A 12,497-nucleotide genomic window follows, 5' to 3' on the forward strand; every position below is an offset into this window, starting at 1 on the left:
AGACAAGGCGCTTTCGACGTTGAGGTATCTAACGATCTCGCAACAGATGTCGAATGGAAGATCTTCGAATCGCGTCCGCTGAGGATCGCAGCGCAAAGCATTACCATTGGTAATATCGTTCTTAAGAGGAATCTCATCTGTGCTAGGGATCTCGCTCCTGGATGATTCGTTCGACGACCTCGAATGCGCCGACTGCGACTGCTTCATTGTTAGGGAGTATATCATGTGGTGCTCCAATAAAGATCTGGTTTTGATGGCGTTGTTAGTTGGAAGCTGAGCTTGCTGGTATGGCCTGGACAATGATCCAAGCCAGTTGGTTTGCACTTGATTACCTTTTTGTTTTGTGTTGATGGACAGTCTCGCAACGAGATGATTCAAACAGTCAGAGAGGAAGACATAGTGCCAATGCTTTGCAGCTTGACTCATATAAGGGTTGAGTCACTGATTGAAACTTTTCGTCGACATCAAGGTATTGACACCCTTCACAAACCTCAATGAGTTCCTGGATGGCCTGTAGCAAAGTCTAACCACGATCAAAAAGTACCTCGCACGTCACTGGCAGCACGGTCCAAAAGGTGAAGGCATATGAAAATATGTACCTTTCAGCTGAAATAAAAGTATATACACGAATTTCTTCACCGTCTCATCGGAGCCGCTATCCGGAGCGGCTCCTTTGTTCTCTCATTCCTCCTCTACTGGCACTGGGAGTAGTAGTCGTTCTGCTTCTGGCAAGTGTATCCAGTCGCGCAAGTGGTGGGGCCGGTGTAGCCGTTGCCGCCGCACTGAGCCCAGCGAGCAGCAGCAGCCTCAACGGTACCAGAAGCAGCAGCAGCGGGAGCGCTGGAAGCAGCCTCGGCGTTGTCGCCGCAGTTCTTGCTCCTCACGCTGGTGACGAGAGTGGTGGCAGGAGCGGGAGTGGCAGCAGGGACACTGGGAGCAGGGGTGACAGCCGGGGCAGAGGCGGCAGGCTCGCTGGCGGCGGGCTCACTGGCAGCAGGAGCAGAGCTAGAGGGCTCGGCGGCGGCGGCCTCGGAGGTAGTAGCGGCGGGGGCAGAAGAGGCAGCGCCGGTGGCGACGGGGGCGGCGGAGGTAGCCGGGGCAGCACCACCGGCGGCGGCGAGCAGGCTGGAGATGGAGGTGTAGGCGGGCTTGGGCTTGAGGTTCTCGTCCCAGGGAAGAGCCTCACCGGTGCCGGGGAAGACAGAGGGAATCCAGGAGTACTTGTCGGTGTAGTCCCAGATGCTGACGCCAACACACTCGGCGACGTCGAGGCAAGCACCAACAACGCTGACGTAGTCGGTGGCCTGCTGTTCCTGAGCGGTGGTATCGGCGGGGATGCTCTTGTGGCGGATGTCGAGCTCGGTATAGGCGACCTCGGTGACACCGGCGTCGACGTAGGACTTGAGGACGGTGCTCAGGGCAGAGCGGGAGCCAGCGCTGCCGACGATCAGATGGGCCTGAAGACCGACACCATCGATCTTGGCACCGGCGTCCTTGATGCTCTTGATGATGTTGAGGACCTCCTTCTGCTTGTTGCCAGCCAACTCGATGTTGTAGTCGTTGTAGTAAAGCTTGGCATCAGCATCAGCCGCGGCGGCGGCCTTGAAAGAGATGGGAATGAAGTCAGTACCGAGGACCTTGTAGAAGACACTGTCGCGGTAGGTGCCGTCCTCGTTAAGGGCCTCGTTGACGACATCCCAGGAGTAGCACTGGCCCTTGTAGTGACCGGCGACGTTGGAGATGTGCGTCTCAATGATAGAGGTCAGCTGCTCCTTAGTCCAGGTACCAGAGGAGACCCAGGTGGGAAGCTGAGAGTGCCAGACCAGAGTGTGGCAGCGCAGGAGCATGCTGTTGTCCTTGGCGAAGGTGGCGATCTCGTCGCCGGAGGTGTAGCTGAAGACGCCCTGGCTCTTCTCGGTGAACTGCCACTTCTGACCGTTGCCGGGGGTAATGGCTCCGAACATCTTGTTGTCCTTGAGGATCGCGACGTAGTCGGTGTTGGTCAACTCGGAGTTGTCAGTGGCGGTACCGAAGTACTTCTTGCCGGCGGCCTTAGCCAGTTCGTTCAGGTTGGCGCTGACGCCAGTGGCGAGCAGGCCGGCTGCGGTGAGGGCGGAGAAACGCATCTTGGTGAGAGTTGGAAAAGAGAGACTGAGATAGAGAGAGACTGGTGAAAAAGAACGTGATTGTACCTCGAGGGAACAAGAAAAGAATGGAATTGAATGGCAAAAGACGACAGAAGCAGAGTCAAAGAGAGCGCATCGTGGTGCTCGGCGGGGGGCGGGAGACGTTTATGAACGTCTACGCTAGTTGACGTTCAATTCTCTTCTTTCTCACTTGGCTAAGTTTGTACGGCGGAGCAATCCGACGTCAATCTATCTAAGGCTTCAAGCTCATCCCACCGTAGCCGACGATCCGGCACCAACCTGCCCCTGTCTTCATCACGCAGACAGATTGGCTGCAAATTCTCGCTTGTTCGTCCAAAGTAATGAAGGGGGTCACTCGCCTGAGGGGATCTCCCGTTCTGTTCTGGGGTTTACACTGAAAGACAAGGATACCGCTGGCGCGCGGTTGGACAGGTCTGAGTCGGGGCCTTTGAGCGCCCTTTTCCTCACGTCTCTCCTGAAGACGACAGGCAAGTTCCCATCTTTCTCAAAAGAACGCAGGGCGGCAAGAAACCAAAAACGTGCATGTTCAAATGTGTCATCCGATCGAAAGAGGCCTAACGGTGTCCCCGCTCCGCCCCTGAATTTCCGGGGTGAGGGGGTTCCACACTCACTCTATTCGGGCCTCTGCGCCGTGATCCAATTTGTTTACACAAAACACGCCATTTTTACGCTTCCAAGCATATTACCTTATTCACCACAAGACCTGAAAAGGAGAGCCTTAAAGGTGGCGATTAAGCCGACTTATCCACCAATTGGTAAACTTCGAATATGCATGAAAGCTGTTCGGGTGCAATCGGTTTCGATAAGGATGGCTTACTGTCAAAAGTGAGTATTGAGACATCAACAGTCTGACTGTCGGTGCAATCGAAAGACGTGGCACTTTTCCTTTTAAATGGGTTGTACCGACCAGATCTGGCTCCCGGCCGATGCGGACGGCGGATAGTGGGTCCCGTGTCGGCCGGAATAAGTGGGACATGGCCGAAGTCGCTAATCGAACGCATCAAGCAGTCCGAGCGTCAAGTGGAGCAAGTCGATAAGGAATTGATAAGTAAACTCATTACATTGAGGATAGTAGTCCTACGGCTAAGTATAGTATTATTCATTATGTTTCACCCTTCCAAGGAGTGTAGTCCGCCCATATTGTCATTATTATTTCCTCCCATTGTCATTAAAAGTCCAGTATTCCATATGGATAGTCGTTTTGTCGCTTAAGTCAATCTGATTAATAGTGAATGCCAGCATCGTCTGGATCTTGCCAGACTTGTTTATAGGGAGTTGTAGTTGGTTAGGAAAAGAGGGCGAAGAGTTCGCTTAGACAGAGACGTTGGGGCTGATGCCAGCAACGAGGGTAGGGTTGAGAGTAACGCGAGCGTCGGCAATGCGCTGGAGGAGAGCGGCAGAGGCACCGTTTCCGTTGGCAAGAGCAGTCTGGGCAGCAGCGAGGAAAGCGTCGGTAGCGGTGGCGATCTGCTTGAAGGAGTTGGCGATGGCAGTGGCAGACTCGGTCTTGACCTGGCCAAGGAGAGGGGTGATGAGCTGCTCGAGGTAGCTGCCGATCAGGCTGAGCTGGGTGCGGACCTGGGTGTTCAAAGAGCGGGCCTGGGCAACGACAGCGTCAAGAGCGGCGACGACGCCACCAACGGTGCCAATGGCAGTCGAAGTAGCACCGGAGACATCGGGGGCAGTGACACTAGGGACGGTGACGCCGGGGACAGTAACGCTCGGGATGGCGACGCTGGGAACTCCGGGGACTCCGGGAAGAGAGACGCTGGGGATGGCAACGCTGGGGACGGCAACACTGGGAACTCCCGGAACACCGGGGAGAGAGACGCTGGGAACACCAGGGACGGCGACGCTGGGAACTCCAGGAACTCCGGGCAGGGAGACGCTGGGAACACCGGGAACGGCGACGCTAGGAACTGCGGGGACGCCGGGGAGAGAGACGCTCGGAACGGCGACGCTGGGGACAGCAACGCTGGGAATTCCAGGAGCGCCGGGGAGAGAGACGCTCGGGATGGCGACGCTGGGAACTCCCGGGATAGAGATGCTGGGAATAGCAACGCTGGGAACTCCAGGGAGAGCGACACTGGGGACGCCGACGCTGGGGACGGCAACGCTGGGAACACCAGGGAGAGCGACGCTCGGGACGGCGACGCTGGGGATAGCGGGAGCTCCAGGAGCACCGCCGCCGTTGCCGCCACCGCCTCCTCCGTTACCTCTGGCGATGAGCTGGGCGGTCAGTTCCTCAAGCTTGGCCCTGATAGCATCAGCGTTGGCCTGGACCTGCTTGACAACGGCTTGAGCCTGCGCCTGCTTATCGGCGGCAACAGTGGTAGCGGCCTTGTTGAGCTCGACGACCAGGGCAGCGGTCCTGGAAAGATCGTCGCGAAGCTGTGCAAGAGTCTGGTAGGCGAGAGCCTCGGCTCCGAGGTTCTGGAAGTTGAAGGAGATCGTCGGGGTAACAATGTAGCCGGGCTGAATGACAAGGGCGTTCTGGCGCGAGATGAGACCGGCGTTGACAGAGGAGACTGCCAGAGCGGCGAGGGCAGCAGAGGCGATCCTGTACTGCATCTTGGCGACTGTAAACGGTTGTATTAAAAGATGTAGAGAAGCTTGGCGAGAGGGCGAGTAGATGGGATGTGAAGATGGTAGTTGCCAAGAGGATGTTGCAGTGTAGGGCTGAGGTGGTGATTGTTGATGCTGATGAGGAGGGAAAAGAGATGATTGAGGGGAGAGATGCCGACGCCTCTTATAGGGATTTGGGATGGTATCGAATCTCACGATATCCGCTTGTTCTCGGCGACGTTGCGAAGCAGCCTTGCGACATTTCCGCAAACGAGACTTGGCCCCTCGTGGTGGGATGGCGAGAGTACCATGGTTGCTTAGGCGGAGGTGCCTCCGTGGACTACAGACTCCATCCGGAGCCTTGGACTGGCCCACATTGTGAGCTTGCGCATCGTTCCGAAGCTTTGTGAGAGCCAACATCCAGTCTACTCGAGGTAATGTTGCTCCAGCTCGTCGAGAGTGTCCGCCTTCAGGCAGATGGCAAGCTAGCCTAGGAATTGCCGTGCCGGTGGATGAGACGGTCGACTTGGTTGAGCCGCGCTAAGGGATCTTCCCGTGACGTCGGAGGCCTGGGCCGATCCAGATGGGCCCGCGTTCTCGGAAAGTGCCAAAACCTTCACCCGGAAGGCTCAGTCTACCGCTGGTAGTGAGTTAAGATGTCTCTGGTTGATGTCAACAGGTCCCGCCAAGCCGCCAAGTACCCTTAGTGACCAAAAACGTCGAGGAAGTTTTATCCCGTCGGAGGAAAACCGTCTTCCAACATCACGGTGATGTGATGGAGAGTCTGAGCTTACTCGAACTGACTCTGAATACCCTGGGCCCATTGAAACCCCATTTCATCGATCTCGATCACCACCCGGGGGTCTCATGGAAGCAAGCCGCTCTCGGGGAGGTGAACCATCGTCATGAGTGACATTGTGCATTCAGGAAAACAACGTAGATTGTGGACAATCCAAGCTATGACGACATTCCAGCGCTCTATTCAGTCAGAGTCGAATTTTCACTTCTCTTCAGCAACGCCGCAGGCGCCGAGAGACATACCGTCCAAATCACGGCTTCCAATGCTCAAAGAAAAGATTCGAATCCGTAAGACATGTTTTGTGCGGCAGAAATTTGACAAGGAGAATTGGCGGGTAAGGCGTCTTCACATCTCTCACTCATCGGATCGGGTTTCCTCACCTCCGTCCGGTAGCCCTCATCACCTAGCAAGAATGCTGGGAACGGACGAGCTGTGCTGTGTTCTTTCTCGTCACGGCCGAATGAGGAAATACCAAAGCACCTTTGACCAATGATGTCTCAGGGTCTAGAGGAGCTTCCCGAGGTGATGTCTGTGACTAGCTGCTGTGCTAACGAATGAGCAGGCTACTTGAAGCCACATCCCCACATTCAACGGGAACAACCCTTCTGGCGGCTCGACCCAGGCTGACTCAATCTAGACGTTATTAGAGCTGGGAACTAGGCAATGGTGTAATCATCCAGATTGAGCTTAGACTAAGCTTGGCGGAAGAACTAGGCTGGCGGGAAATATGTCAGCGGATGCCTCCTCAGCGGGCCGCATTCATCGACAGCGGGGAGCCCCAGCCGCCTTCGATCTGTAAAGGAGAGCCTATCTTGTAGCGGGACGCCGGCGATCTGACCAAGTTCTGGTGGCAGATTCCGTAAATGGCACTCTCCGAGACAACGTTTGCGGCCGTATGACGGAAGTGTAGTTTACAGTCAGTGTTGTGTGGAGTGATTGATTGAGCTGACTCAACTGCTGTGGAAACCACATTCCAGACCGCAGGGCCGCGCTTCACGGCCCGAATCTTGAATGCTGCGAATCGGTTCCAGGCTTCATAATTTTGGAAGTTTGGAAAGTCTTGATAGAAATATTGAAACTACTTGTTGCTATGTTTTGATATCCATATTCAAAGTACCTAACATATAGTGTTCTATGATTCACGGAATACTCAAGGCACTTCTGTATTTCAACCTAATCTCAATAATCCTTCTTCACGTGTATCACACATCGCGAAATCCTTACCCGAATGGAAAGGCGTTTCTTGCCTTATTCAGACCCCCCAGAAATAAAATTTTCATGGTTTGCCAGACATGTCTACTGGGCATTGGCTGGTGCGAATTTTGTTACTCGATCCGTGACTCAAACATGAATGCTACGTTTCCATCCTCAAATGCCGGCTTCTGAAGCCAAGCATCAATCGACAGGCAACCTGCGATTTTGTCTCGTGGGCACGTTATGGAAAGGGGGAGATCGACAGTTTCCGAGCCCGCCTCCGAGTTATTTCCCAAGCTCTGGAACATTTCGCAGTTTTCTCTTTTGGACCCTGAGACATGTCTTCGAAGGATCGGCGCATGTTTTCGGTAGCTCTGACCGGGTGGCCAAAATAACGATGACACCTTATTTGGAGGTCTTATTGCGACCTCACCATGACGTTCTATACATTTCACCCATTGGCAAACTCTGCTTCAAGAACGAGAACCCAAGATAGGCTGTCTCTCCGCCAGCCACCAACGTTGAGGCTCTCTAAAGCCCACCATCCAAACAATGCATTCACTATGTTTATGGCATCTCAATAAACGTGTCGCAACGTTTGCAGAAGGCAGCGTGCCCGCAACCCTTTTCCCGGTCCGAACGAAAAGACGAAAATGAGATCGGCCCGGTCGCTCGGTTCATCTTGATCAGTGTCGATCGCAGTCTGGTCTTCCGGCAATTATCCTTGTGAGGCTCATTAAGGTTATGATTTCGACGTTATCGTTCCTTGCGGAGAATCTGGTCCTGGGTCCATACACCATGGCGTCATGTTGTTCGGCGCCCAGCCCGAAATCCCATTCCGCTTTCGTGCCGAGGCACAGAAAGCCTCGCGAAACGTCGTCCCTGCAGTGATGAACTCAACAAATCCCAATTGTGGATATGTCAGCACATGGAATTTTCCCTTCCGAGCGCGATATTGGAGTGTCTTGCCAAGGCGAAGGTCCCTTCCCCCTCTCGACTAGCTGGCTCTCACCATCTGCGATACGCCTTCTTGGAAGCTAGACACGGCATCGAGATGTCGACAATATTCCGGATGGCGATGAAGGTCTTGACATCGGCGTGACTAGAGATGCCAATGTCCGGGTTAACCAGACTTGCCGACATGTTGCTGCTATGTGAGCAAAGACTACTATCAGACGAGTAGGAGGCAGAACCCAGAACGCAGACTTCGTTTGGCTGGCTTTGCGAGTTCTTTTTTTCCTTTTGCCGTGCGGGATAGTCGTGACCGTACCAAGGTGTCAGGAATATGTTTTTACGCAGAGTCCGCGTGCATGGTAATTTGAAAACCAATACGGAAAGACGACTGTTAAAATGGGAATCTGATTGAATACAAGAGCTTAATCCACGAACCTGGTAAACCTTGTTTTATGCTTGTTTTTGAGTTATCACATGGTTACCTTAAAATTACGTGCATGACGTGGCTTCTAACTCCTCGGGCGGTGGTGGGTCTTTCCAACCACACTGAAGTCTGGCCACATCCAGGGCGAACAGATGATCTGATATTCGACCCGAGAAACTGGTTTGCCAATGCTGCCAAGAGAGCCATGTTTGACAAAGATCATGCAACCCTTCCAGGGCATGAAAGCAGGTATTGCACAAGATGAGCGAGGTACTCTCAACAGAATTGGACCCTGTTCCAACTTATCCCGGGAGCATACATGCGAAAAAGGGACTGGAAAGAAGGCATTTTAGGCGTAGAAGTTTTCTACCTGATGTATTTGCTACCCAAACAGTACAGGTATCTACAAATCGTCAATCAGAGGGCTAAGTCCCTGAGCAGTGCCAATCTTGTCCTCAAAGAAGATCTTCAACCTCTCAACACGCTCACGGTTGACCATGAAACGCTCAAAGTCGATAGGGTTGGTCGAGTTGATCTCCATCAGATCAGGCCATCCGGTAGGGGCAGGGATGTCTCGGCGAACGCTCCAGGAACCGGTCACGTTGGGGTTCTGGTACTCATCGCTGAGCAGGAAGTTGTGCAGGAGCTTGGCACCCTCCTTGTGAGGGGCATCCTTGAGGATAGCGCCGCGCTGGCCCCACGTGACGAAGAAGCCTTCCTTGGGAATAGAGATATTGAAAGGGGCGGAGGGGATCATGCCGACACTGCCAGTGAAGGTCACCGCGTAAGAGTTGTTGGCCTGACCCATCACGGTAGTGGGAGTAGCAGTGCCGCGCACCCAGCGAGGGTTCTGGGTGAGCAGGTTCTCGAACCAGCTATAGCCGTATTGTTGCATCCTATCTTACAGTCAGTATTGTCGGACAATGACATGAACGGACCTGAACTCACGCCAAGTCAAACGCGTAGAGAACTGCATCATCGTCGTTGGGGTAGGTGAAAACCAGCTTGTCCTTGTATTCGGGCTTCAAGAAATCGAGGTAGTCGACGGGGCCATCAGAAACCTTGTCGGCATTCCAAATGTTGGTCCAGCCGAAGACAACAACAGCGTACCAAGCACCGAAGACATCGCGGAATCCGGGGTGGATCTTGTCGTAGTTAAGAGGCTTGTAGCGCAAGAGAGCGCCCTCCTCATCCCACCTAGGATAATCTTGGAGTGTCTACACAGAATCATCAGCGGCTGGGGTGACGAATGAGATCAATTCGGCATACCTGAAGAATAACGCTGTCGACGTAGACATTGCCTTGAGACAACTGACGATCAATGTTGCCGTCGATGTACTTGGAAACGTCGACGGTCAAGTTGAGAGTCATGCCGGGGAAGCGCTTCTCGAAAGCCTCCTTGAGAGCATCTTGCTGGTTCTTCTCATCACCTCCATGCCAGAGAGTGACCACTCCACCCTCCGCGAGCGCAGCCTTGTGGATATCGTCAATTGAGCGCGTTTCGATTTCAGGAGCCCCGTTGAAGTTGAGGAGGTTGTCATAGGCGGCTACGGATGTAGCCAGGGCAGCCGAGATAAAGAGCGTGGGCAGAACCATGTTGGCTGGATCTTCAGTTGGTTGATAAGTGAGTGTAAAGAGTGACGACTGCCTTGTCTATAATAAGGTCACACCAGAAGAGCATTGGGAGGGAGGAGATGGATCTTATATAAAAGCTAATTTTGTGTCAGGGATAGGAGGAACCTGCGATCACACCATACTTCGCGATGACTTGCCAGCTGGAAAGACCCCACTGAGTTCGATTCATGTCTTATTTAGTATCCGTATGGTAGGTCTAGTTGACAGAAATGGCAGGGACCTCTTGCGATGTGGGCTCCGGTGGGAGCGCGGGACTGGGCAACCACTCGACCTCCCCAGTGTCGTATTCTTGGCGCGGGGAGAGCGATGGTAGCTGGAATCAGATGAACATGGCAGTCCAATGGACGTCCCAATTTCTACTATGGCGGAGCTGACAAGGGGTCGGTCGGAAAATTGTTGGTTCAACATCAAAAGTGCACGCGAATTCGGCCAATCCCGCACGCATTTGAGCTAGGTCCTTCATTCCGAGCGAAACCGAGCAGCCAGTTCTGAGCCTTATTCCGAGGCTTACAAATTTGTGTTGTTTCCATTGACGTAAAATATTTAACACGCTATATTTCCGGCATGCTCTTTAAGTTGAATCGAACGACATTCCTAAAGAGGTTCTTGCATCCAGACCCGGGCCGTGAACAAGATCCACGACCTCCGCTTTGCCCCGTCGACATCACGGCACATGCCTTGAGCCTTGTGTCGGGCAGGCTAGTCGAAGATGGATGTCCTTGCTGAGGTGAATTCTTACATAGGGGATGGGAGCCAGCCTGCAAGTCAAACAGGAGAAAGACTTGCCTGCCGCGCGGGTATGCAAGGATTTTCACTCATAGTTCGGATGCTTTAAGGTGCCGTGGGAAGATGGGGGCCGCAGAAGCATCCTTGCGTTGATCCCGAAAATTGACCTTGCCTCAATGGGATAAAATACCCAGACCCCGTGGCTGATTCACTGAAGAGTCCCCCTGGACTTTAGATGTCACGGCCTTGGTTCTGATTCCAATGACAACAATTGAGGTGGAATAAGCAATGCTCATATGACCGCGGAATTATCAAGATCTTTCTCTTTTCCGGTAAGCCGCAATTCTAGAGTCAATACTTGTGAAGGTACACGAAGCAAGAACGCTCGATGTCTGAACGTCTCATCAATGCAAATTTGAGTTTGGTATCCTGACTTCTGGTTGTCGTTACTTCATTCAACAGTTGTAGAAAGCTCAGAACTTGAGATTGGGGAGAGTCTTGGCTTTAAGGAGGTGCATGTCTCAATGACCGCGATTCGGATCACGGATTACGGCTCCCGCGCGACCCGCATACAGTTTCCGGTGCCGAATCCGGGGGAGTGGAACCACAGCCTGAGTCAGGAGCCGAAGTGGCCCGTGTCGGTGCTGTCCGATCTCGGGCATAGCCACATGGTTAATCATCTGCTTTTGGACACAATCTTTGGCAAATTATGTTTCTTCAGTAGACCTACAAGGACGTTGTGTGAAGAAGCATAAGATCGGAACCGCTACAAAACTAAGCATCACGGACATGGCCAATTTCAAAGGAGATTGTCCTTGCTGTCCTCTGGAGATCTTCAGACGCGGGCCACGAAGCCATGTTCGTAGCGGCCTATGAGTTTCAAGGTTGTAACATGCAGCTACTTTTGCTGGTTCAATTGAAAAGTCAGCAGGAAAGGAGTCCGGCTAAGTCTGCCTAGTATTTCTTCCGTCCTCGCAAAGCGCGCACGTTCCTCGGACATTCTAAAGAGACATGAATTTGAACGATGCATTCTTTCTCAGGAGGACATTCATGCTGTCAATGCGATACTGCTGCTAAGCTGAAGAAATTCGACGTTGATGTGGCGCGCAGAAGTCGTTAGAGGAAGTTACTTGTTTACTTGGTGGTAGATACACAGCTGAGGAAAAAGAAGTTGCTCCGTTTCCTAGTATTCAACTTTCTAGAAATCCTCCGCGATACCAAGCGGCTGGTTCTGTAATGACAACACCCTTTACGGACACGTAGCATTGGGGTCACTGTCGGTAGCGCAGGGTCCCTAGTCCATGTTAGTATCATAGGCAGTTCAACTCGCACTAGTTCTAAACTCCGTAGACAAGGAGGCAGTAGTTTACTTACACCCGAGCACTACAATCACAAACCATATCAGTTCAAATATTCTATCATGAATCAGAGTGGAGGGCACTTACGCAGCCGCAGTTGCATGTTCCGGGAATGTAGGAGCAGCAGTTTCCTTGAGGGAGAGGCTCGCGGCCCAGAAGACCGTTGTTGGCCGATTCCAACGGAGTGGCCATCGCCGCGGAGGCGAACAGCAGAGCGAGAAGGGCCTTGGCGTTCATTGTGATGTGTAAGTGACTCTGGTGGAAGCGTATAACTGTGTGGTCAACAGAAAAGCCGGTGGGATGGCAGAAGTCAACTTCATTATTTATACCACTTCGGCGTTACAGAAATACTGCATAGTACAGCACCAGACTATAGATCAGCGAACCATGCAATGATACGAATCCTTTCTCGGTTTCGTATCCGCAAAATAAAGGTCCTAGGAAGGTTTCCGGTGCTTCCGCACGGAATCGTTACGACTATCAACGACCATAGCTGTTGTCTATAGGCTGTACGTCCGCGTAAAAGAGCATACCAAGCGACCAACTGAGGGGCGAAAGCGAGACTGCATAAGTCTAACAGGTGATTTAATCTAAAGAAAGTTTACTTGTAGATTGAATGACAGCGAACTTGGGGTCTAAAGTTTCCAAAGGTGCGAACTCCGCACGTAGTCGTC

General features: G+C 52.8%; 4 protein-coding genes across 4 annotated transcripts; all 4 read right to left on the reverse strand.

The window, feature by feature from the left end:
- Positions 1-692: 692 nt before the first annotated feature.
- xynC (Endo-1,4-beta-xylanase C) lies at positions 693-2,126 on the reverse strand (the record flags this gene model as incomplete). The annotated part of the gene is made up of 1 exon (XM_036633708.1): positions 693-2,126. The coding sequence occupies one exon, from the start codon at positions 2,124-2,126 to the stop codon at positions 693-695; it is 1,434 nt and encodes a 477-aa protein (XP_036501590.1).
- A 1,353-nt stretch (positions 2,127-3,479) lies between these two features.
- On the reverse strand, positions 3,480-4,739 carry Prx (Periaxin; the record flags this gene model as incomplete). Its single annotated transcript, XM_036633709.1, has 1 exon — positions 3,480-4,739. One exon carries the CDS (start codon positions 4,737-4,739, stop codon positions 3,480-3,482), a length of 1,260 nt encoding a protein of 419 aa, XP_036502444.1.
- A 3,768-nt stretch (positions 4,740-8,507) lies between these two features.
- CGCS363_v001861 (uncharacterized protein) lies at positions 8,508-9,700 on the reverse strand (the record flags this gene model as incomplete). The annotated part of the gene is made up of 3 exons (XM_036633710.1): positions 8,508-9,000; positions 9,053-9,321; positions 9,374-9,700. The coding sequence occupies 3 exons, from the start codon at positions 9,698-9,700 to the stop codon at positions 8,508-8,510; spliced, it is 1,089 nt and encodes a 362-aa protein (XP_036502443.1).
- Positions 9,701-11,714: 2,014 nt separating this feature from the next.
- Positions 11,715-12,060, reverse strand: CGCS363_v001862 (uncharacterized protein; the record flags this gene model as incomplete). Its single annotated transcript, XM_036633711.1, has 3 exons — positions 11,715-11,759; positions 11,840-11,848; positions 11,911-12,060. 3 exons carry the CDS (start codon positions 12,058-12,060, stop codon positions 11,715-11,717), a joined length of 204 nt encoding a protein of 67 aa, XP_036502442.1.
- Positions 12,061-12,497: the final 437 nt, after the last annotated feature.

This window comes from Colletotrichum siamense (genome assembly GCF_013390195.1).
Source record: "Colletotrichum siamense strain Cg363 chromosome Unknown KSG_Cg363_contig01, whole genome shotgun sequence".
Classification (NCBI taxonomy): domain Eukaryota; kingdom Fungi; phylum Ascomycota; class Sordariomycetes; order Glomerellales; family Glomerellaceae; genus Colletotrichum; species Colletotrichum siamense.